Genomic DNA, 26,716 nt, shown 5'->3' on the forward strand with positions numbered 1-26,716 from the left:
CAATTACTGCTTATTCCCAGGGAGGCGGGGGGCGGGGGGCCAGACGGAGCATAGGGGGCTGCCAACAAGGCATGGGGAAATTTACTCTGTGTCAGCCTGCATGACACAGTACCTCATTTGTGGATAAATGTAAATCTGCTAGTTCTTTTTCACAGGCACTAAAACGTACAGTCTCTCCTCCCCCTTCCCTCCTCCCGTTACCAAAACTGGAAAAGAAATCAGGACCGTCTTAGAAAGCTACCTTATATTTCAATCAATCCTCTTTCATAAAAGTCATTTAAGGTAAATACCTGTGCAGACCCATGGCCCAACTATAACATTTACTATGGCCCAAATCCTGAATTCCTCACTTGGGCAAGTTTCCCATTGAAGTTAATGGGGTTTTGCTTGAAAAAGAGCTGAGTAAAACCTGAACACTGTCTAAGGATTTGGTCCCCCACTTATCTGCCTGGAGCACTGCTGCAGTTCCAGAACAAGTGAAAAAATGAATTCAATTCCTTCAAAATACCAATCCCTCAAAACTTCAGGGGTAAAAAAGGGCATTGTTTTTGTGCATAAAACATACAGAGAATCTCATCAAAAGAAGAGTAATTCCCAGGGAAAGGATTTGCAAAAAGTCAAAAGAGAACATCTCGGAATAAATGAAGTACTTATTGCCGAAAAATATCTCAGCAAACTCTAAAGCTCAGAATTTACTGCATCATTCATGCCTTCTCCAGTAAGTTTCTTATCTCTCGTTTGGTATCACAACAAGGGATTCTGCATACTCTGTATGAAATACAAGACGACTGTGATTTTTGCAGTAATAAACTCTACACATGCATGACAAATCCAAGCATGCAAAATGTTTAACATCCCAGTTCACAGATACTTTGGGGACAAAATCCGATTATGAGTTATATGCCACAATAAATAGGGCTCAACGTTTCATAAAGCAATTTATAGTTCATAAAAATGACAAAATGTACCTGTCAGATAGAACGCGGAGAGCAGATCTCTGTGCTGCCTGCTGGAAGAAAGGGCAGAGATGTTTATTTTATATTCTGACTTGAAAATTACGAGCACAATCAACACTGTAAAAAATGCGTTACACACATTTTTGTCACGTGTCCAAAATGTTAAAGTATGAGCGAAGTAGCAGAGAGTCTATAGTCAAATGGACATTCCAGCTTAGTAAATGTAAGAACACTTTGTTAAGCATGCCACAAACCAGAAGATTGTCAAAGCACCGCACGGTATTTGAGGTCTGAACTACTCTATTTAGATGATTTTTTCTGCGGGTCCCTGAAAACTCGGCAGGGCTCGGTTCTCTGCCTTCCCCTCTCCCCGCTTCCGCACTCCCACTCCCTCTCCTTTACCATTAGTCTCCTCCCATTCTTCCACAAGAAACAAACATCACATATGTGGTTCCTTTTGCGATGAAGCCCGTAGCTATAATTATAAATCTTGCAAAGCTTGCCAGAGCCGCTGCAGACTTTTCATGAGTGCTGCCATGTTAATCTGCTGGCAACTTTTGAGTACCCAGTACAGGATTGACCTGTTGCTGGTTTGCTCCTCAGTTTTTGCCTAGTAGAACTCTTTGGATGGGGTGGGGGAGCACGATGCTTGTTCTTGTGTTAACCAGCAGTTCTGGGAGTAGAAATCGTAGCCTCTCAAGTTTAATAGGACTCCCAAGCCTATCCCTGAGCTAGTTTGCCACTTTATTATTATTATTATTCTTTCCCCTCTTTCAATCACTTCAAGCGGTGTGATTCATGGCTTCGGCACAGTAACCAGCTGCTAAGCAAAGATGAAATCCATAATGTTTTGAAAATCCACTCTAATGCCTCCATTCTACTCGGAGCTGCCCAGAGCATCCCTTTCCCAGCAGTACCTGTCCAGGCTGTGCCTCACCCGGCACAGAAGAGACACAAAGGTAAGCAGTACGGAGAGTCAAGAGGCAGGGAATTAAACGACAATTTTCTCTTTGCAGTTACCAGTAAATACGTTTTGAAACCACTCTCCCTGGCTTCTCAGGCAGCTGTGGGCTGCATCCCTATCCACGAACAAGCCACATAGAATCATAGAATCATAGAATCTTTGACTTTCTGCAGTGGGAGTGGGAGTGTGCCCATGGCACGAACATCCTGGTTTTAGCGTTAGGAAAATAATATGGGCAGTCTGGTATTTTTGACTGTCTCCAGTAGGTCATCCTACTTCCATACACTTTGGATACAGCCACATCCATGCCACCCAGGCCACTGGGTACAGGGCAGTCCGTCATGGGAGCAGCTGCTCTCCAGCTCAGCGGGCTGCCACCATTTTTACTCTTTCCTCTGTGAAGGGCTCGTTACGACAACTTCATTCCATTTCTTGTGCACAAATACAGGAGAGACCCACAATGTAGGTCTTACAGCTTAATCTCTTCTTTAATGCCCTGGGCCAGCGTGAGTCCATCTCCTCCCACGTATGACCACCGTCACTAGTAGGAAGCTGTGTCCATTTTGAGGACTGTGCCGGCAGCATGCAGAGGAGACCCTTGCTGCTGAGATAAGGGCGCGTGAGGTTGCTGAGGTAAGGTCTACCACAGAGACTGCTTTCACCCGACATCGCTTTCACTCCCTTCTGGGGAGCTGCTGAGCACCCCTGGAGCAAGGGACATGGTGGCTGCAATAGCCAGAGGGCACTGAAGGAGACAAGCTGCTCTGTAGCCACAGGCATCATGGACCTTACAGAAACCTCAAGAAAGCAAACATGGACTTCGATGACACTAAAAGCCTCTAACATGGGGATGTGGAGTGCGTATCACTCTTGCATTTCCCTAAAATCCCTAATTTTGAGAGAGGGAGAAGAGCTGGATACTTTCTCTTCCAGTCTCCATGAAAGCTGCCCTCAGGAGGGAAGAGGAGAGGACTCTTGTGTTGACCTGTTTGGTGTGCTAACTGAGCCAAACCATGTGGTGTTGGACTGCAGCATGAAGTGCCAATCTTTGGTTTCCATCTTGGTACATCCAGTTGTTGACAGCTTTGAAAAGGTGATCCCTTCTGGGCAAGGAAGTGGGTTCAGATGACAGACAGGGCAGCAGAGAGAAACGTACAAGTGCTTTTCAGTGAGATCATTCTATGTTTTGAATTAGTCTCTCATTCTAAGTCCTTTAATAAAGGTCCTTCTTCACCAGGATGCAATGCAGATTGCATGGGGCACCTCACTCTTTGCTTGGTGGTCACGCATTCTGTAAGTGGGACTATCGATTTCTTTCTTACACCATTCAAAAATACAGCCGTGTTTGATTGCATGTTTGTGTGATCCCACTCAGTTGGTAATGGCCCCATTTCTAAATGATGGGGGAATAAGATCCAGTTACAAGTTTATTCTTTCTCCCTGGAGAAACAGACCTATTGCCTGCAATGAAAGGCAGTTAGCAACTATCCGGCAATTTTAATTCTAGCCTATATTGCTCCCCTCTCCTGGAGAAAGTGAGCTGTTGTAATTAAAGGTAGTTAGCAGTTCCCCTGCAAGTATAAATACTTGCAGCCACTAATTACAGTCTGCTCTCTTGTTCCCCTGCTAGAGGACTGGGCTGCTCAACTTAGGGGGAAATATCTGCCCTTGCTTCTTGCTAACAGTTTTTTTTGTGACCCCATTCAAACTCATTCATGAATCCCCATGGAGGGTCACGACCCATAGTTTGAGAAACTCCCAGCTAGCTTTCTGTGATTTGTTATGGTTCTAATATGCTGGTATTATCTATGTAACAATGTAAGCAAAAGAGTGGCACTTAGTATCATATACTGCCTGCATGACTATTTTTTTAATAGCTTGATTTTGATTGTGCTATTTAATTTGCATTTTATTTTACATCGTTAACAACTTTACTGAGGCCAACTCATCATCCATCAAGAAAGATGAGAGTATGTTCTACAGTCTTTATTATTCCTGGAAGTAAGTGACTATGCTGCTTATAGAAATTAGGGATAAGAAATAATTTTTAAGCTTGATATCGCTGACAGAATTTAAAGATCTCCAAGACTTACCACTAAAAAGCGCTTTATGGAAAGCTTAATATTCTCTTGATAAGTGATTGAGTGTGTTCACCAGTAATGAGTACAATCTTGAATTTTCAGTTCTTGGAATCAGTGGGATTCTCTATCAGTTACTGATGGCGGAAGGTTCTCCTCAATATGATCATGGATATTGGAGGTCAACCCATCACGTAACTTTAATGCTGAGTAGGAAGCAGGGAAGGAGAAAAAAAAGTCACTCAGGTGACTCAGGTACTTGCTCCAGAGAAACCAGCCACAGTAAACGAGATTAATTACTCCGTTTCACTACATCAAGAGTTGTAAATTACAGGATACTGGCTGGTTAGACTTCTTCGACCCCCACTTGAGTTGGTTACAGATACATTTAGGGCAGAGTTTCATTGATCTGCCTATAGTTCATTAATCATTCATGAAAGATTCTAGCTGTACCCCAAGACTACTGGGACAAAACAAGTTTTCAGCCAGCAGCAATCATGTTCAGGTTCTCAATCTCCAGAGATGGCATCTCCTTTCTCCATCCTTTATTGCAGTGAGCCAGAGCTTGGGAACATAATCAGCAGATATTCAGGTTTCAGTGTGTGTCAAATGAGCTACCAAAATTACTTGAAGTGTCACAAGTTGCAATCTGTTGTTGAAGGGAAATCAAAGAGGAAATTAAATACTTTCATTGTAATTGGGACTGAGCAGAGAGCTAGTTCATAGTAATTGGGACTAAGCAGTGAGCAGAACGAGTTGAATACAGCTATTGAGCTGGAGATACGAAGTATTAAGTGTGGTCCCCAGAAATCCTCCTTTTTTTTTTTTCCCTCTCTCTTTTCTTTTTAAATCTGTTTGAAACAGAATTTCTTCATAAACTCCTGGACTTGCAGGCATTTTTGGATACAACGCAAAGGAGAACTACTGCAGAATGTTCTGCTAGGCTTGGAAGAGTATCTTGGAGGCAGGCACTACATGCAGGCTGACTGTGGATGCATTTTCCTATACCTCACCCATGGCATGCTTTGGCAAATAGAAGCCAATAAATTGACCATTGGCAGATTCAGACATTTTGCTTTCCTGTCCTGTGGATTAAACGCTGTCATTGCCAGAGAGCTCAGTTACAGGAATTGTATGGAGTTACACCGTTTTTTTCCAGAGACTTCACTGAGATGGCGCAGGTGTACGCAAGGTGAGAATTTGAACCATTGCTTTGGCTGACCATGCAACGATACGTACTACCCGTGCGTGAGTAAATTGCGCGCGTTGCTTCCAGAGCATCTTGTTTGTCTTCCTTGGGCGGTAGGTGCTGCCCTGGAGCTGTGCAGTGAAACCTTTATGCTCTAAGTCAGCATCTCCCATATTAGCAAGTACCCAGTCTGCTGGATGTCACTCTGTATTGGACTACAGTTAGTGAACTATAGAAGCACTTTTCCCAAGCCACGGTTAAGGAAAGATGTCATTATTATATACTGCCATTTGGGAACCAGACCAGAACAAATACTTATATATGTCTTGTTCACCTTTTGCTCTTCGTATGTCTTTCATGTTGATTCTGTTTTGATTTCCTAAGGTTTTGTTTGTTTTTAGCTTATGTGCAGTTTATTCCTAAACTACTGAAGCCAGGAAGAAATTTTGTGAATGGCACCACCCGACTGCATGCTGTAACTTGGGTCACAGGACTCTCCAGAATTTTTTTCCTCCTTCAGATCTGGGAGCTGTTGTGGACCTAGAAAAAAACTTCTGGATAACTCTCTTATCCTGAATCCACCTCGGTCCAACCACATGCACAGTTTTTCACCTTCTGTGTTAAGACGTGAGTTTTTTTATAGGCACCTTCTTGCACTGGAAGCTATACTTTTGCCTGTTAGACAGAGCTGCCTTGCAGCCTCCCAGCTCTTCTCCCTGCCCAGGTGTTTATAGACTGTGATCAAGCCAGACACCAGCCCTGCTTTAGGCAAGCTCAGTTCATTGCACAGGTAGGTATCTTTCACTCCAAGGCGTGCTTTCTGAAGGTGTTAGGCATCCTTCTCCCTCGTCTTGAAACCCTCTTCAGTTTTCGGTGTTCTTGGAGAGCGCAGAGCTACACAGTGAGTCATCAGGACTCAAACTGGAGGTAGCGAAACCCTGTCGCACCTACAAGAGTTGCCCAGTTTAAATGCCTTGTGGCCATGAGAGTTCCCCCAGGAGCTCAGGTCAGGCAATTTATCATAAGCCATTCCTAATGTGCCTTCTCTCACTGCGTTATTCTGTACTCCTCGCTGTTCCTAGGGGCTTTGTTTTAGGATTTCTTTCCAGGGTGGATTTCTGAGGGATTTAAAATCACTTGTAAGCTACAGCTCAAGTGTTTCTCTGTGAATTTGCAATATAAATGTGTGAGTATGATTTTCACTGTCCAGTTGATATTTATTTGAGATTTACAGGCTGTAAGACTTAAAAAGATCTCCCTTCCTTCCCCTTTTGGAGTTGGTTATCATCAGAGCCACATCTTTTAAGAAACTATAAAACCCTTTCTGGATTTCATGATTTCTCCAGGCCTTTCAATACCTTGGTATTCATTTTTCAGCCTGGAGTTTTATTATTATATTTCTGGTGTACATTGTTCTTTCTCCTCTGCTTTGCCCATTAATCCTTATTAATCTTCAGGGGCAGCACAGTCTAGTGACTTGAACATGGCACTTGGGATCGAAAGACCCAAGCGCTAGTCCTGGCTTTGCAGCTGACTTGCCGTGTGGCTTCAAACAAGCCACATCTCAGTCTCAGTCTGCCTGTCAGTTCTAGGGAGATAATAATTCTTGCTTAACTCTACCTAAATACCTCTCAGGGGCATTGTATTAAGTAGTTAATACTTGTTAAGTGATTTGGATCTCCAAATTACTGTATAATCAGCATGGGTATTAACCATACAGAGAATTTTATATATCTGTAAATGTTGAGTCTTCTGTCCTGCATCTGTTCAGACTTCTACTGTGATCTGGTCCCAGCAGCCATGCAGGGTTTCAATGCAGATGAGTTCACTTTAATCTTTTTGAGTGGAGACAAGCAGAAGGAAAGTCCTTGGTACTTCACATTAATAAAATGGTTAATTTTCAATGTCACTGGAGGAAGGTCTCAGTCATTGTAAGTGAAACAGCAGTCACCTTGGAAAACTTCCTCGGTCTCCACAGAAGTAATTTCCTTATCCAGGAAAAGGTAACTTGGTTGAAGTGCAGCTTACATTTGGGATATCGAAGGAAAAAATACCAGTGTTGTGCCACAGGCTTGACAAGATTTACTGGAAAGTCTGAAAGCTCAGGAATTAAAGTAGATTTTTTTAAAAGCCCATATATGTGAAAATAGGGGAAATACAAGCCTGAATTCCCCAAATGGTGGTAACTCTGTCCAAGGAGGTGCTATGTCAATCGACTATGATGCATTTGCCACTACCCAAGTATTTGCTCAGATTGTGCTAGGAAATAAAAAAGAAGATGGGAGATAACATCCTAACTTGATTGAAATCAGTAGTTAAACTCCCGCTGACTTCAGAGGAGAGAGATTTCATCCTAGGTGCAGGAGAAATTGTAGCAATGGTTCCCCAGTCCCTTTTTCTTAAATCCTAGTTTTGATGGATTGGCTGATGGCTCTTTTTGTTTATTTCTCATCGTGTTCTAATACAGCTGCTACTCCCTTTATAATGTCCTTTTTTCTTTTTTTCCAATTTATTTTCTTCATTCATTTCTTTTTTATTCCCCTAATCTCTTTTCCTTTTCATGTTCCTTTTGTTTTCTGACATGCTCTCAGCTGCCTCTTCCTCTGTTCCTGCTGCCATCCATCTCTGTGCGCCACATCTCCTTGCCACAGCTCCTCACGCTGACACCACCCCAGCCTGAGCTGAATGGCCAAGGGGAGCAAAGTGAGCTTGACCTTCTGCCTTGCAGAAAGCAACAGGCAGATCCCAGAGAGGCTGAGGGTCTGCGTTTGTATGCGTGCAGGAGCGCGTGCATGTGTGTGAGAGATACAAGCCAAGTCCCTACAGCATTCCTCATTGCCTTCTTCTTCCCTTGCCCAGGGAAAATCTGGATGATACTAAAAAGACACAAATTGAGAGGGATAGACAGGTATAGCGACACAAAAATAATGGAGCCGGGTGAGCTAGCATGTGCCCTGCGAGCTCTTGAATGTGTCAGGGGTATGTTCTCCTCTTACAGCTTGTAATAGCTGCAATATTACAAACGACACTAATTTGTGCTCTAAATTATTTGTGACTGTTGGTTATTTAACCGTTCTCTTACAGGCATGCTGGAACGAATTTGCCTGAAGGCAAACAGACGCTTTGCAGCCACGCTTGAGCAGGGCAAAGGCTCAGACGCAGTGTCTGGCTTCAGCGAGGGCTCTCCACGGCAGGAGGAGCAGCGCGTGGGCTGACGGGCTCATGAGAGACAGGGACAAGGGAAAGCCAGCCTGGAGACATGGGACCCGATCCATCTTTGCCCCCCAGATCAGCCGGCACTGCTGAACTGATTGCCTCAGGATATGTTCCCACTGCCAGTCAAAACAGATGTTTGTACAGTAATTCCAGTTCACTAGGGGAAAAAAAATAACCAAAGATTTCAAGAAGACGGGGTTAAGGAAGTTACAGTAGATACAGAGAGAAACTGTTAGGCTTGGAAAAAGGTGATACCAGAGGAAAAGGGCAGGCTTTGGAGATTTACTAAAGCTTAAACTTAGCTTAGTCACAGCATCCACATGAAGCGACAAGGAAGATGCCCTTGTATTTTATTTTCCAGTCTATTTTAGAGGTTTGCTACTGAGGCGCCTGGAGATCAGAGTGCTGTGTTTGAATTTCCCCAAATTTTGTGCATGTCCAAGAGCCAAGCTGACCTCTAACCTTTCTCACTATCATTCATGGTATTCAAATTTAGAGCTTGATCCTGCCTGCCAGTGCGTGACAGACATTGAATCTGATTTTGTAAGATAGGCAGTGATGTGAGCCAAGTTTGGCAGGACAAGACTGAGCCCTTATTTTGTTTCATCTGTCAGTTTCAGTGAGGCAATCTTGGTCTTCTTGTCATGCCTTGTGGAAGTGTAAATTTAGATGTTACAGAGATTTTAAAATCAGAGCTGGCAAACCACAAAAAAAGCTTGGCTCAGCTGGCTTACTCTGGATTTTAGTTAAGTTGGATACCAAATGGATTGCTTCTCTAATACACAGGAAGTAATGGACTTATCCGAGTTAAGTAAGGCTGTTACAGTGGCTATTCCTCCAGTCTAAAAATACACTCACATTATAGTGACAGAGGGCTGAGCAGAGCATTTGGATTAAGTACAAAACCACCTGAGGTTCCAGCCATTTTTTAACTCAAAACTTAATTTTTCCACTCTTGCTTATCTCTACTTTGTGCAGTTTTGGTTTCAGTCAGACTCGCACGCAGCCAGACTTCATGAAGTAAGTTTCCCGTGCTCAGCGGAGTGAGAAACTTCTCATCAGAAAGATTTTTTTTGTCCAAGTTTAACAGGGCACTTTTTGAGAGGGAAGTTCATTTGCAGTGATGATGCAGGCTCCGTGCTTTTTTCCCCAGGGCTGAGTGTTCTCATCTCCTTTTTCACTCATTTTCCCTTCTGATCAAGTATTGCAGTGATGAAGAGGTGAATAAAAGGGAGCGCAACACTAAAATGACTTAATGTGGTTAAAATATTCGGACACCATGTATGTGAACGCAATTAGCACTGCCTAAAAATAGTTGTAATGATGAACAGGGCTATGCTGTGGCATGTTATAATTTGCCTGATGTAACTCTTCTCTCTAGATGTACCTGACTCTGCTCTGTTCGGCTGATCTTCAACTTCAGGAAGCGCCATCCTAACAGAGGAGGTCTTATGGAAAGAAAGCTTGTAGCCGCTTTGCCCCTTTTTCAATTTGTTTCAAAATTAATTACAGATTGCTTCAAATTAGCTGGAATGTTACATTTCAAATGCAGAAGTAGTGCTTATATAGACTCTACTAAAAATTATTCCTTCTGAAAGAAGGTGTACGCCTGACCATTCGTTTCGGGATAATTTTTATCTTTTTGATGATTGTCAGTCTATATACAGAAGCATGAGAGAAAAGTCCTACATATTATTAAAAAGATTGTCTTTAAATACATTCTTTCTCTCTTGTTTCTGGCTACTGTTAAAGAAATGAAGCATGATTTTATGACTTAAAAAAATAAATCATTTCCTAATGCTATTTATGTAGGAACACGGTCACACCAATTGCTGTTGGCCATGTAGATGGACATTTGTCCTATTGCAACAACAGGATGGATTTGGCTGGTCCTAAATTCCGGTGCTGCAGACAATCCTGCCAGAAAGATGCATTTCCAGCACTAAGCCCTGGCATCCCTCAGCGCATACGTGATGAGGAGGAAACATGGGCACACATGTCCCCATCGGAGCTGTAGGTACAACTTGACTTAGCCTCAAGCTTTCCGGTTCAGCCACGGCCAGGGTGATACTGGAGCATGGACAGGTCCTCTGAGGCCAGCAGCTCACCCTGGCTGTCCCCAGGCTGCTGTTGGCCATGGGCAGCCCTGGGATCCCTGGGAGAGCACCGGGCTAGGTGGGCTTCCGTCACCCTGTGGGATTCTGGGTGGTGAGTCAGTCCAGGCTGCCAAGACTTTTATTTTACCATGCTGAAGCTGCTGGTGGTGAACTTTCTTGAGGCTGCTCTTACCCTGAGGTCTCTTGTGAAGGGACGTGTCTTTCTGTTTGTCTTGGCTTACCTGCAGAGCAGTCGGTTTCACTCACACCGCTCAGACTCTGCAGGGCCAGCCTGTCCCTGTCCCTTCTTAAGACGCGTAGCCACTTCCAGGCAAATTCTGCCTTCCCTCTTCCTTTGGTGCAGGGGGCACGAGCAAAATTAATGAACCCAAGAGGATTGCTTGCTGCCTCCTTGTGCACGGAGGGTGTCTTCAGCCCCTGCATTTACCTGCTGCTACAGAAGGATAGTCATACAATTATTATCTTTTTTTTTAAAGTGCTAAAGTTAGGTCTTTCCTTTCAAGATACAACAGGGGCTGGAGTGCGGAGTCATGTCCCTGGGAGTGGGTTCTGATTGCTTCTTCAACTTCTGTTTATACAATTTTAGAAAATTTTGGCAGGAATCAAGAGCACATACCAGGGTGTTGGCTTTTATGAATCCCATGGGATGTGAAAGTCAAGCTGACTGGATGAACTTTGGTTACATATTCCAGACAAGCACAATGACTCTATTTATTCGGACTTGGCAGCCAGAATGCAGATTGACTCTGTGGGTAATAAATTTTCACAGCCACAAAACTTCAGCGGCAACCAACCTGATCCTGCACAGAAAAAATGCATACAAGGAAGCAGACTTGGGTTGCAAAAATATGTTAGATTATTATTCCATGTATGCGTACCAGTCAGTTAATTTATTTGGCTATTGATTGACATGAATTGCACAAATGATGCCAGGGATCTTTTTCCCCTTAAAGGAACTACTTTCTATTACAAAATTTTCATATTGAAAAAGGACAAGTAGGGGGAAAAAAAGAGAATTGTTCATACTACAATTGACAATCTCCTTTTAATATTTCACCCAAGACTGATTTAAGTTATCCACTGACCTCTACGGAGAAGAGCAGGGTATTATAATGGGGACTGTTTCATGTGCTATGCCACACTTCAAGGAATCAAAAGGCTATAACCACTACAATTCAGTACTCTGAACAATCTTAAGTACAATTTTGACATCTTCATGCTACAAAGCTTCAGATGCTTTCTGGGAGAGATGATGATGAAATTATTACTCTATGTGTTATAAATCAAAATGAATTGGCTCTTTAACTTGCAGATTTATGTTAACTACCTTGATATCTGTTAATTGCATGCTCTTCAGATATTGATTGGGGATTAAAAAGTATATTTTCTTCAATCTGTGTGATGTAAAATATGCCAACAGGAAATTTTCCCTCTGCATATTAGATCCTATGATCACTGCCTGTAAAATTAAAACGATCAGTTTAAATGGATAAACTATGCTCATTAAAGAGGAAAAATACATTTATGTAATTAAAATTAAGAGACTAATATGTGTGGATAATGTAATTACTGTGGGTGCACACACACTCAGCTCAAACCCAACCTCTTTTGCCTCTCCTGGGTCTGTGAATCTCACTACCTTAATTGCTGATGCGGAGGGAAGGGTTGGGAATGCCTTGCCCACTGTGGGTCCCGAAGCTCTTAATCATGTCTCTGTCTGGCATTTGGCGTCCCTCATCCATGGTTCACATTCCCTGGCTCAGCCAGAGCCCTCCAAATACCAGCCCTGGGAGTGCAGGAGCACCTGTCGCCCTCTGCATCATTTCAGAAACTTCCCGTTCACTGCTCAGCCATTTCAGAGGCAAAATTGCCTCCAAAGTTTTCAAAGTCTTTCCCCTAAGCTTCCTTGATTAGAAATTAGCAAAATGAAAAACTTCCCAGTTCTTGTACAGCTCACCTTCAGCTCTTTGAGAAATTGGACTACTTAGACCAGTCTGATTGCTCAAAGGTTAATTTATTATGTAAGGAATATCCAGGAATCACTCATGCACTGTTCCTATCCCTTCATCTTTGGTTTCTTTCCTGTTCCCAATCTCAGGAGGGGATCTGAGATTAAAGAGCCTCAGAATTAGGAAGTAAAAGGAAACGGGTTCTCTCACTGACATTTAGACACAGATCCATGTTGTAATCTGTGCATTTATTGGCAGAGGGGGTCTGTGTTATTCTTTTTTGGGCTTATTTCCTGCTAGGTAGGTGGAAACGTAGCGTTTTGTTTATTCAGCAGGCATATTTATTTAGGATTGTTCGTTAAGCAAACCGGCAGGTCTCAGCTGAGGTTCTGCAACGCGTTTCACATAGCAGGAGCCAGCCTGTGCCTCCAGGAGATTTTTATCTGTACAGTCAAGTTAGAAAAAAAATGTGACTTGGAAAGGGGACCAAATCACAAAGTAATTGCTGAAGGTTGCTGATGCTAGTGCCTGTGATGATTAGAAGTGAGTAATGGGATCTCAGCTCTGCTCTTTGCTACGCAGGTAGAAAACTCTGTCCTGGCTCTGCAGAGCTTGTTCGAGCACCAAGGCGAAAGACTTGGGCTATATCAGCTGTACATAAAAGCTCCGGTTACTGAGCGAAGACCTTGCGTAGCACATATAACACCGACCAATCCAAGCACATCAAAGATATTAATAGTTTAAAGTGGCAGCGCTAAACTGAAGGTACCATGTGTGCGCGCCCAAACAGCAGTACTTTTCCACCAGCCCTTCTCTGCCTAAATCTACTGATGTTCCTTTATTTCCTGCACGATGTACACTTTCACATGTCTTTTTCTGCTTGTTATGAAGCAAAACAGAACTTCTGTGCTCAGGCTCTACAAGCCTGTTCCACACTGACATCCATTACACAGGATGCCATCTCCCTTCCTATCCAAAGGACAAGTCATCTCTCCTGACCACTGGCTTTCCCCTCCCCTACCACCCAGCTCCTCACTGCAAGCACCACGGCATCTTGGGGTGCTGTTGTTATTCTTCAGGCATCCCTTCTGTCCCTCACTTTACTTTGCCCTACGCTGTCTATGCGCTGTATTTTAAACTACCTAGACAAGCAGGAAGAGTAATTAAATGTGAAGTGTTTCAGGATGAAATGCATTAAACAAAAGAAATTGTATAAATATGTAAATAATTGAATCTATGTGCTGCATCTTCTTAACACCAAGAAGCTTTGCTCAAAATAGATGAAATAATGGTTTAGCATAAATATTAAAAGGTTTCGATTTACCTGTTGTTTGGAATATATTGTAAAATAGAGGCTCCTAATAAAAAGAGTTAAAGAGAGCTTTGGAAGAGCTTCATGCCTACATATCTAGAATTATTTGTCTAAGATCCTGAATTTCAGAAGTCTAGATAGCTCCAGTTAGTCCTGATGGAAATAATCACATTCGAAACCCATGTTATGTCCAGGTCTGCATCCATCCAGTACTGCCCTCATATGCTCCGGTGATGGCAAGGGACACGCGTTTTAGCGCAAGAAGAAAGGGAAGTGGCTCTTCCCTTCTCATGTGCAACTAAATCATCCATGCCACTATACTGAGAAGGAGAGAGTGTGCGATAGCACCACTTGGCAATGAGGCACTCGGCCCGCCATGGGAAAGTTAAGATCCAGCCCTATTCTAGTGAGTACTTAATTACTCAGACAAAACACAGCAATGTTTTAAGGAAAAACTCCCTTTGCCAACAAAACCCAGCTCTCCTGACACATGGAAAACGTTGGCTGGTGCATCTGCTCCCAGTGAGGTAGTTTGGGGTCATTAAAAACCAGGCAAGTGCTCTAATTGCTCTGTTATGGAGCGAACCAAATGCACAGCCAAGGCTTTCTCTCAGCTGTCCTTTGCTTTCTTAGCACTTACGGACCACACAGACACAGGACTGAAAATGCGCAGAGGAGAGGCAAGAGCTGGGGTGTTGCCAGCAAGGCTCTAGGCAGGTAACCGGTAAGAAGCCCAGCAGCTAATCCCCGGGGTCAGCTTGTGCTGGCAGGGTTTGTCTGAACCCTTAATCCAGAATTCCTATTTCTACCCTCCTTGGTCGCTCTTTAAAACAAAACAAAATCAAATCAGAAGGAGACTGATACAAAAACCTTCTGGGTCACGCCAGGGTAATAAATCAAGAGCGCTGCAGACCGTTCCCCACCAATACAGCAGTTAGCACACATGGGCTGGCTCCGAGCAGCAACATCTGTTACTCCAGTTACAGTACTGCCATGTATTTTGATAACCTTTATGTATGTTTTGAAAAAGCATTAGCAAAATATTTGCAGTAGCTCAGTCTTGACATGAAACATGCTACAAGTAACATGTTAGTTGTCTGGTTCTTACCTGGTCATTCTCTTCTTCATCGCTGCTTAACTTGAGGTCATCTTCTAGCATTCTGGAAAGCAAGAAGTAGAATAAACTATAATTTACCAAAACGCTTTAGATCTGATGTTTTCTCTCAGCTACTCTTAAGTATTTAATAATTTAAACAGAAAGAAAATATATTTTATCTCAGTAACTCTGTAGATGTGACACTTTCTTTACAATGTTTTCTTATCCAGTTGCTATCAACTAACTTCTTAATTCATTTCCTACCATTACTGCCTAAGGGAAAATGTTTACTAGAGTAATAATGGATTTTGCAAAGATTCTTGTTATTACAATCACTGACAAACAATTTTTCTATGCTAAAAATAATATTTTTGATGCTGACAGGTCAGTAGTCTCTCTGAAAGGAAAATTTTGCTCCATTTGGCTTTAAGCTTACAAAACAGAAGTAGATATTTACACTGGCAGTACTGCAGCACAAAATAAGATTCAGTGGTATTTCCCAAAGGCCATTTTTACTTTATCGCATGTTTGATGTAAAATTGACATTGGCTGAAACAATTAAAACTAAAATACAGTGTCTCAGTGCACAAAAGTATCCACATGGATTTCACTGTCATATAAATATAGAAAATAATGCATCTTTTCTAATGGGGATTTCATCCTCCCTTCCCATATCCTTTCCTTGACTTGCTTAAACTGGCTCGCAAAAAACAGGAGTTTGTTTTTACTTCCATGCATTTTTTTTTACAAGCTAGGGTTAAGTAACCAGCAGTTAATGGAGCAGAAGAGGTGCAAAGATTTCCCCCAGTACTTGAAAGGTATTCAAGAATGGGATCTATTTTTAAAAAAATGCCTCTGTAGTAGTAGTAGTAGTAGTAGTAGTAGTAATAATAATAATAATAATTGTTGTTGTTATTATTATTATTAAGAAGAAAGTCACTAATTTTTCTTGCGTTCTGGGAAAAGAGAATCTGTAATTTCATCTCAGCTCCAGAAGAAAGCTTGGTGAGCAATTCAAACACATACTGTGACGTGGGTGGTCCCCGGAGTGTAAATATATCAAGACGACATATGTAGTAATTTCAAACCACCTCCTTGTACTTGTGCCTAGATCTTCCATGAGTGTGCCTGAAAAGTGTAAGTCTTACATGGGCGACATGGTGTGTTGTGCCTTAAAAGAGCCCCGAGCCTAACCACCCTCTCCTCAGTTCCTCGCTATACGTACAGTCCCTGCCTGTTGCTGCCATCACAGCTGCTTCCCTATTTCCCTGCGGCACCTTTCAGGGAACGTAGGTGTGTAAGAACAGGATGGGGGGTCAGAGCAGAAACTCCCACTAGTTCATCTCCTAAAGGCTTTTGTCTTGTTTTTTTCTCACATTTCCTTCTGCTTGTGCCAAGATTTTTCCTCTGTAGAACTAACATATCAAATTCAGTAAAATCTCATTGCAATGCAGCACCTCCAATATATAGGACACCATCGAGTTAGAGGGACTTGACAATTTCACAGCAAGACTTGCCCATGTTTTATCCAGAAGTATGTCCGCAGGCAGGAAAAAGCTTGCTCTGCCACCTCCCGAGTCAGCAAAAACTCTGGTGGCCGTTTCGATGCAGCCACTGGCCAAGCTAACAAGCCCTGCTGAGAACTGGGCAAATGGGACAGGTATAAATGACACAGGTTATAGCTCCCAGGAGCTAAAATGTGTGAGAGAGGCAAAGCTTCCTGTAAACACTGCAAGATCCACATTGGCTTTGGATTCCACCACTTACAGAGATCCAAACAGTCTTAAAATTGCTCTTTTTTTTAGTTAGATCTCTTTAGGGCATCCCTGAGAGCTTTCTGTATTTAGTTCTTGAATATAGAAAGCTCATATCTAGGATTGGGCACTATGTAATTAAATGTGATGAAATCTGCACTGTTAGTGATGTAACCAGAGACAGATGTGCTTATTGTGCAAAAAGGAGAGCACCCAGGGAGTCACTGCCTGCTCTCCCTTGAATTCAAGCGTGTGAATTTCACACATTATTTAAGACTTAGCAATTTAGCCCTTCTCCTAAATGGAAGCTGGAAAATCAAAAGCGTATGAGATGTTCTAGGTAGCTCTATGTATTTATTAGTGTCCTGGCTTTTAAATCAACATTAAAAAAAATTTGTATTGTGAGTCTGTGATTAGGAGCAACTACGATACTTTGAAGCCTTCAGGTTGTGTGGAGGTGTGAGTGGAGCTAAGGTGGGGCACCAGGAGTGCACGCAGGAACCATTGACACGAAAGGAACAAGAAACCACAGCGCTGTCCCATCAACCTCTCCTTGGTTGTATGTTTCAGCCCGTCTTTGTTTTCCCTGTCTGTTTCTCATTTCAGGAGCACTGCTCTCCAAGAAAAGCACTGCCTGCCTGGGGCTCGCGGCCCCTTTTGGAACTACCGTCAGCGTACAAACAATCTCCTAATGCTAGGGATAGGAAAAAACAGGTCATCATAAAACGCTTGCTTGCTTGCTTGCTTTTTTTCCCTAGAGTAGTATCTGGCCTGCCTGATCCATGTATTTGTCACAAGGACGTATCAGGTTGAGACAGCTTGCCAATGCAGAGGTCCACCTTGTAAAGGTAGGAGCTGTATGACCTTCATGCTTCAAAGCCTGCTCTAGTTCCCAGACTGCTTTCACTGTCTGGTGAGGCCCTCAGCCCTGATCTACAAAGCTACAGCCACAGCAGGACACACAGTCACCGGTGCCTTCAGTTTCACCTGCCAGCAGTCCTGGAGAGTGAGGCTCCTTGGACACTGGGCAGCTCTCACAGTCCAGGCTGAAGCACCTCACCCTAGGTGAGGAGAAGGTATTTGTGTCAGAGGGACTCCAGTTTGCAGTAAGCGTCTTAAAGAAGCTAGATCAATTTCGAGTCTGTATGCTTTTGAGGAACACTCCTCCTTGACAACTCATCTCCATCATAACAGCTATGACAGTTAAAAGGAAAAGTCCGCAACAGTAGACCCCACTTGAAGAGAGGGAGTAGAGAAGAGAAGAAAAACACTTTAAGTCCACAAGAGGCGTTACGATAATTTGTAATTTATCTGAAAAGCACTTTGGCACAGATTCAGCACAGAATGAGCTTTGGTACACGCTATGTTAGCAGAGCACTTCATATCATGTTTAAATCAATCACTACTCAGGATGGAATTTCTTTAGTATTGTCATGGTTTGATGTGTGGGGGGGTGGGGGTTCTGGTGGCAGGAGAGGGGCTTCAGTCCCTGTGACCTCCCTGGTTTTGGAACCAGGTCAGACCTGGTTCTGGCCACCAGATTGGACTGCCATCCCCCTCAGGGTTGAGCCAATAGGGCGCCTCTGCGAATTGCCCTATTTAAGTCGGGACAAAGGAACCGAAAAAGGTGCTTTGCCCAGGAGCGAGGAGAGAAGGGAGGAGGGCACTGCCCCCGCTCCCTGGCTCCCGGCCGGGCGGCTGCCTGTGTCGGGCCAGCACCGCCCACTGAGGATGGCGGCGGCGGAGCTGGCTGGGGAACTCAGGGAGCGTGCCACTCCCGGGGTGCCCACTGGGCTGAGTTCATCTGGAGAGGACTGAGATCTGAGAGAAACAGCTGCATCGACACCAGGTCAGTGAGGATGGAGCGGGAGGAGGTGTGCCGGAGCTGTTTCCCCTGCAGCTGGTGGTGAGATGGCAGGCGGCCCCCCTGCAACCAGGACGGCCTCGGTGGAGCAGAGACCCACTCGCAGCCCGTGGGGAGAAGATGCCTGAGCCTGAGGATGGTCGTGTTGGGACGCACGACAAGGTAGAGGGGCATCTGGAGTCTGCGTGATGACCCACGCTGGAGCGAGTGGCTACAACTCCCTAAGTATCCGAGACTGTGGTAAAGCCCACACTGAGGCAATCCGTGGGGAAGGATTGTTTCCTGTGGGCTGGACTCACACTGGAGAAGTTTGTGGATTTTTCCTCGTGAGTAGGGGATCCACTGGAGCAGGGGAAAAGGGTGTAAGGACTCCTTCTCCTTTAAGAAAGAGGCAGCAGTAACAGCACGGAATGAACTGACCTGCACTCCCCCAGTCCCTGCCCCCTGTGCTGCTGGGGGGAGGAGGTAGAGCCGGGAGGAAAAGGAAAGGGGGGGTGGGAGAAGGAAGGTGTCGGTTTTAAGATCTGGCTTTGTTTCTTTTTATCCTCTCAAGTAACCGGTTTTGTTTCCCTTTGTCCTTTTAAGTAACTGTTAATAAATTGTTTTGCTTTAAGAAAGCCAAGTCTGTTTTGCCCAGAACCATGGTTGGTGGGTGCTCCCTCTGTTCTTGTCTCAACCCTCGGTCCCTTTATTATATTTTTCTCCTCTCCACTTTACTGGAGAAGGAGAGACTGTGTGAGTTTTAGTTGCTGGATCAGCCAAAAACCACAACAAGTATTCTGGCAAACTAGTACAAGGACGGACAGACAAACACATACATGTTCATGTGCAAACATAACCTTTTCAGCACAGCCCATTTATAGCTATTTTCTATAACATCTTTTTTGGAATACACAAAATCCAGGCCAGGAAGTGACATCATCCATGGGCTTTAAGATTTTTCGAAATGGACTTGGCTTTGATGTGTTCGGGCACTGGTAAAAAGATAAGTAAACACAACTTGGTAAACAAAAGCTAGAAAAATGAAGTGGTACTCAAAGTAGCTCTGAGAAACACACACCACCACTCAGGGCTCCTGCACTTGAAAAGAGCGAGTACGGTCAGGAAGTTACTTTGCAGAACATAATTACACATTTTTAGTGAAATCTCTGCGAGGTCACAGAGGCAGCGAGGGGTGGGAGGCTTGGTGGGAGCACTCACTGCACTCTAATTAATGCATTCCTTCCTTTCCCTGCAAACAACGTGACAGGTAGAGACATAATGAAAGGAAATGACGATGAGTTTGGGATATTGAGAAATGCCTCAGCAAGCCAGCTGGTTTCTTTCTCTGGTAACCAATTAAGTGGTTTCAGCCTGGGGTGCTGGACCACTTCGTTACTGTGGGAAAGGAGTGAGGTGAGGGGCTACTTACAGATAATGGAAAATAGAAAGTAGAGGGCACCGATATCCAATATCTGCCAAGACCATCGTGACTGCATGTCCAAATCTCCTACATAGCTCATCGGAAAGCCTGATCTCTTTCATCCAGGCGCTGCTCACTGCGGGGGACACCCTTTGGGACTCCTGCTCATCCCAGCATGTTGGAAGAGCCAGGAGATGCTCCTGGTCAAGAGTACCTGGGATTTGAGATGGGAGGTCATCAGGGGTTGCCTGGGAACCACCTTGCTCAAAGGGAATGATTGAGACTTGCAGCTTCACTGTTTTGCCTGTCTTTTTTACTGATTTGTTGCTGCTGGAAAGTCAAGTCCCAAGCAAGGATTATCTTCATCCCCAGCCAGAGTCCAGAGGATAGCAGGAAGACATCTAGTTTCCCCTCTGGGAGGCAACACCAAAGCAACATCTAGTGTCAAGGGCGAGGGTAGAGTCAGGGCCCACCTCAGAGATTTCTGGATTTGAAAGAGTCAGATCGAGAAAGAGCTGCTGAGGAAGGAGACGTCGATGGTGCAGTGTCTGGAGGAGGTGGTCTTCAGCAGTCAATTGGGAGTCAGTCACAACTTTTGACATCTGGAACCAGTATGAGATCCTTCCAGCACAGCCCTACTTAGGAGGATGCCCCATCCAGGAATTATCCTTCACATGTGCTGGTGCACACAAAAGAGTTACTTTAACCTCTGATACATTTCACATTCCCTGGCCTAATGAATTCTTTCCTTCCCCCCTGCAAATTACTTATTCAGATGTAAAACTCTAAAAAAACTCCTCTGTGATTTTGTTTTGCGATTAGAGAGATTCCCTTTTGGCACGTAAATAAAAAAAGGATAAGAGAAGAGGCCCTGAAGATTCTCAAGAGAGGTTATGAAAATGAGGGGCAAAACCCTCCTTATGTCCCTCTGCCAATGGTTTGCCAGCCCTGAGCACAAATGTACGTACGTTGCAACTGTCATTTAAATAAACTCAGAAGTCACCATCTTTGCAATTTGTGAAAGATCTCATGAATGTGTTAATCTGATCAAGTATATTGTTCCATTTTTATGCTCGGCAGCATCTCAGTCAGAATACAGTGTTTATTACGGACTTGTGATTTCTGCTCATTATGTCGGAAAGGAATTTCAGTAGTGAAAAAATACTTTGATTTTAGCTGAAGAGGAATCCCACAAAGCAAAGAGTTGTAATGAAATACGAAAATCAGGTAACTAAGTGCTCATTTGAGTTTCTGCCACCAGAATAGCAATCTGAATGAGCCAGTTTTTGGAAAATTATCTTATTTTTTAATGCAAGATATTGTCATTTTATTTTCTTTCCCATAAATGCATAGTGACCTTTCAAGAACTGGACATTAGTTTCAATATTACCAGAGACCTAGAAAGAAAATAGATATTATTATAAGTAGCAGTATGCTAAAAGGCTTTCAGACTGGCTCCAAATGTTTACAGTCACAAATGATGCACTCAGGCTCTGATTCTGCCCCTCTGCTCTGCTCTTGTGAGACCCCACCTGCAGTAATGCGTTTAGCTCCGGGGACACCAACACAAGAAGGACATGGAGCTGTTGGAGCAAGTCCAGAGAAGGACCATGAAGATGATTTGAGGGCTGGAGAACCTCTCCTCTGAAGATAGGCTGAGAGAGTTGGGATTGTTCAGCCTGAAGAAGAGAAGGCTCTGGGGTGATCTTACAGCAGTCTTTCAGTACTTAAAGGGGGCCTACAAGAAAGCTGGAGAGGGGCTTTTTACAAGGGTGTGTAGTGATAGGACAAGGGGAAATGGCTTTAAACTCAAAGGGGGCAGATTCAGATGAGATCTAAGGAAGAAATTTTTTACAATGAGGGTAGTGAAACACTGGCACAGGTTACCCAGAGAAGTTGTGGATGCCCCATCCCTGGAAGTGTTCAAGGCCAGATTGGATGAGGCTTTGAGCAACCTGGTGTAGTGGAGGGTGTCCCTGCCCATGGCAGGAGGGTTGGAACTAGATGATCTTTAAGGTCCTTTCCAACCCAAACCATTTGATGATTCTATAATTCTATGATACAGGAGAATAAAAGTATTACTTCACATTGTAGAAAAACAAAACAAAACCTTCCTAGAGGCATAACACTGTGCAAGACCTTTAACTCTTGTTCCCAGCAAAATGAGAGAGAATGTCCAGTGGGAATCTGCTGTTCCTATCCAGACTGAGCCCTTATGTTACTGGGATTATTTCAGCTACAAGTGGTCATGTACGCAGTATGACTTAAGCTCCAGTAAGACAAATGTACCTTTGGTTTCTGGCTGTATTTGATTACTTTCTAAAAAAGAAATGCAAGGAAAAATATGCCTGGTAAGAAGTACAGAGAATTCATAAGAAACAGATGAACACACTTCCTTCCTTAAAAAAAAAAAAAGGAAAAAAAAAAAGGAACTAATATTGTTGCTATTACCTTGGTTACTTGCACATAACAGATGGCCTGTTACATTTGTTACTTACCTACAGCCAAAACAGGTATTTCAAACAGCTTTGTTTACTAATCCTAAACATAGGAGTAGCTGTTTTTATACAGTAGTAATTTTTAATTAATTGGATTCTGATTGCTGAAATTATTTTTCACTTTAGTGCTGTAACTGATGCAAATGCTTCACTTAAAAAAAGCTCATGCATTTATATTATCTGAGAAGTGTAGTATTTATTTGTGTTTTATACGAAAGAAAGTAAAATGCTTATGAATTGAGGTAAACAACTAGATCAAGAGGATATTTTATAAATGCTGTAAGAGCTTTCAGCAGGCTTGTAAGACCTCTGCAAGCACTGCTCACAGCATCTAAAATTCACTCTGAATGTATGATATTTAAGTTGTAAAACCCCCTCAACAAAGAGTTTGAGCAAGTTCTGCTACAGAGAAACATGTAGGAAAACATGATTATACAGAATACCATCAAATCTAATTAAAAACAGAGGAAGAAGGCCAGTAAAATCAGGCTGGTGAAATATTAATGTACTTAATGCTGGAATGAAGCATATATATCAACGTGAGATTTAATTCCAGAGTGTAGAATTTAAATGCCTGAAAAATGGACTCAGTCTATAGAAATAGAATTAGCAATTCCAATAAAAAGTAGATGCTCCGAAGGAAAAGTTTTCTGTCCTTGGCTTGAATCCATCTAGGCTGGTCTACGCTGCTCTCCAAAACCATTTAAACTGGCTAAATGCTCTGCTAAATTCCCATTACACTGATGGTCTCATTAGAAATGCAAGACAGTCCTCTCTGAGTGATACAGCCATTAGTCTCTCCTATGAGCAGAAGTTGAAATAAGGTTTCCCCCGCAGCTGCTGCCCCAGTGTGCGACTGCGTTTGCCCTGGTCATGTCTGATTTCCTTAGATCTAAGGAAGAAATTCTTCACTGTGAGGGTGGTGAGGCACTGGAACAGGTTGCCCAGAGGAGTTGTGGCTGCCTCATCCCTGGAAGTGTTCAAGGCCAGGTTGGATGAGGCTTTGGGCAACCTGGTGCAGTGGAAGGTGTCCCTGCCCGTGGAAGGGGGTTGGAACTAGATGATCTTTAAGGTCCCTTCCAACCCAAACCATTCTATGGTTCTATGATTCTATGTTTTCCCCCTTTAAAGAAAGGGCCAACAAATGCAGTGGAATCACACCCTGAATCTTCTGACTCCTTGTCAGAGTGGCAAGAAAGCGCCCCGTGGTCTGCAGCGCTTCCCCGTCAAGGGAGTTTGTGCAGAAGGACCCAGACTGCCTCCTTAAAAATGGGAGAAATTCTTCAGAAAAGCAGGGAAATGAATCTGTGTGAGCCCGTTCCCACCTAAAAATGCACAAATACTCAGAGAGAGGGAAGAGTGATGAGCGACTGGCTGGCAGTTCACGCCTAAGCACCAGCCTAAGTAGTCCAATCACTCTGAGGACTTAGCAGAGTTTCATGGCTAATCATGCTCTGTGTGACAGGAGGAAACACATTCCAGGAATAAAAGTTTTGAATGCGCTGCTCGCAATTTTCCAATCCGTTTCTTGCCTCCCTGCCTCTGTTCCCTCCAAGCTCTCTGGGTGTGATTAGCTGTTATTTACCAACTCTCTCTCTCTGATTTCCTAGCAATTGCTGATACTGCCATCTACAAAATATTAATTTCAAATGCAAAATGAAGTAACAGAGCATGAACCGCGCTACCGCCTTGCATGTCAGCCATCGTGGCAGAAGTCTTGGGGAATTTAATGTGTCTGAGATGGAATCTCCACCGGTGTACTTGGTGATTATTTCCTTACAAATAGCCTCTTTCTGTCTGATCCTCATACAGGAGTCATCATCCCACACATTCTTCTTCTCGTGCTCCCTCGCAGATGACTGTACCCATCTGTGTGATGCTGACTGTTCATTCAGTGATGTTCGTGCCCGAGGCTGTGGAGGTGTTTATTCCCATCTCGCTGGTCAAGCAAGGGAAATGAGATCATTTAGGCTAGAGGTTCTCAAACTTTGCTGCGCTGAAACGAGAAGTATCTCTTGTATTTCTTGCAGAAGAGAGAAGTATTTCTTGTATCATTAAAACGATGAGGGAAGCAGCAGCTCCACGTCCCTGTGTGACGCCCTGGACCCTGCCCTACAGCCAAGAGCTCACAGCATCTCTACGTGCCCGGGCATCCCACTGGCGCTGACTCCCAGCTGCCTCCTCATCTCCACCTCTTAAGAGTTTCCAGAGTTGCAGCTTTCTAGGGGAGAGTCCTCGCTTAAAAACAGAGTCAGAAGGACATCCCTTGTTCTGAGATATGCAACTTCGTGTTGGTTTCTTTCAAATTCTCTTTGTTTAAATAAGGCTGAGTTATTAAATTACTCAGACTCTTTGATAACCTGCTCCATCCTCACTGTTCCTTTCTCTGTTTTCCTCCACGAAGTTTAACATAAGTGAATACAATTTGCTACCACATCCTAGTTGCCAGCTCTTCACAGAATGAAATCATCTTTGGTGGATAAGAACTTACACTTCTTTCCTTGAAAGCAAACATTGAACACAAATAATTATGCTCTTTTCCTTCAGTTCCTTAGTGGTATTAAAGGAACCTTGTTTGGGCTCCCCCAAACTTTGTGTGCAGTAGGAGGTGCCAGGAGACCTGTCCTTAAAATGTAAACTTTCTTCCTTGGCCTTTTGGCATACTGCACAGCATTAGCTGTGTGCTGGGGTTTACCCCACATTTCAAGGTACATCACAAATGATCCTCAGATTTTGCTAGCCAGTGGCCTTCATGGCTATATGGTGGCATGGAAGGTCTGAGGCTTATGGATACTTGTAACTAGGATAACTGATTTTAAATAACTTACTGTTTCTAGACACTGTTCAGCTTCCTGCCTGTCTATGAGGCACCCTGCTTTTTCTCATATTAAAAAAAAAATTATTGGCTCTAATATTATTAACAGCTTTAATATTTTCAGCTAATAAGGAGCTATTGCTAGAATTTCTTTATTGTTGTTGTTCTTTATATACCTTAAGGAAACCCTTAATCTCATTGCGTTTGAACTTTCCTCTGGTCTCTTCTACTCCTTTTATCCATCTTCAGTATTTTATAATTTCTCTTCTAGATTGATTGTTATCTTCCCCTTTCATGGTACATGTATTTTATATCTCATCTCTAGTGTACAGATTGCTTTTTCATTTCTAATTCCTACTTTTACTTCACCACTGAAGCTGAGCCAGCTTTCAGCAAAGTTGAGTTTTTCCTTGATTGAGGAAACACAGCCCTTTGCTAACCTAACAAGCTCTGTCTAAAAAATCCTCAACATCCTTGTTTCTACGTTTTTCTACCCCATCAATTTTTGGTCAGTAATTTCTTCCACTTTGGGATATCAGCCTTTCCTTGTTGCGACTGTCCTTTATTCGCCTAGATTGGACATAATAAAATCATGATCTAGTTCCCAGGCATCCATGTGCTTCCCATCCAGTGACCAATTTATCTTTCTTCAAAGCAGAGGTGAATATGTCTGGTGAAATGTCCTCAGCACTAGAAAAGTGCCACAAAGACCATCCACAACCTTAATTTTAATTTCATGTCCAGCTGTGCTGGACCTCTAGTGATACCTTCAAAACTAAGACCTCTAGTATCCACCTGATGAACCTGCCTTTGCTTTACAGCTTGGTGCTGACGGAGCAGCTCCGTCCCCTCCTGTAACTGTAATTAATGTTCAATGACATTCTGTCTCTGAGATAAAGAAAAAGATTATTTGATATCCCCAGCTGGGACTTTTCATGTCAATAAAGGCTAGAGGAGAGGAGGAACAGGCTAGTCCGGTCCCTCTCAATGGCACATGCCTGACTGGCAGATACAGAGAGGCTACTGCAGAATTTATATATATGGCAGTGAGTGGCAGAACGGGAACATATGGAAACTATACCTCCTCCAAAACTTGCCGAGCTCCAGCCAGTAGAAGCATGGCTGTGAAAGACGCACCAGGACCCCCAAAGTTTCCAGCATTTCCTTTTAAACACTTTTCCTAGCCGTTTCCTGGAAAGCCACTATACGCATTTTACTCAGTCCCGTCTGCAATACTTATAGCTTCATTTAGTTTTAATATAGTTATAAATGGGCTGTAGCGGCCTGCTTCTTTTAATAACTAAGTAAATGAAACCCTGTCTGTAATAATAAATGAACCATCCATCTGGGAGGCCTCCAGTAAAAATTTCAACAGGTATTTATGGCTCCTTTATGTAAACAGTACTCTGTACAATACAAGTGATTATACTCTCTGTCAGCTCTGTCAGGAAGGAGACAGTATAGTTTTGGATGAGGTTCCATAGCGTACACACTGAATTTACCGAT

General features: G+C 43.3%; 1 protein-coding gene across 1 annotated transcript in view; it reads right to left on the reverse strand.

Moving 5' to 3' along the window:
- Window positions 1–26,716, reverse strand: part of AFF3 (ALF transcription elongation factor 3) — a 340,164-nt gene that overhangs the window by 79,374 nt on the left and 234,074 nt on the right. Inside the window, 2 exon segments of the mRNA XM_086615772.1 lie at window positions 969–1,009; window positions 14,890–14,941. Of these exon segments, the coding sequence (XP_086471898.1) occupies window positions 969–1,009; window positions 14,890–14,941 (93 nt within the window).

The sequence above is a fragment of the Tauraco erythrolophus genome, chromosome 1 (genome assembly GCF_009769465.1).
Source record: "Tauraco erythrolophus isolate bTauEry1 chromosome 1, bTauEry1.pri, whole genome shotgun sequence".
Lineage (NCBI taxonomy): Eukaryota > Metazoa > Chordata > Aves > Musophagiformes > Musophagidae > Tauraco > Tauraco erythrolophus.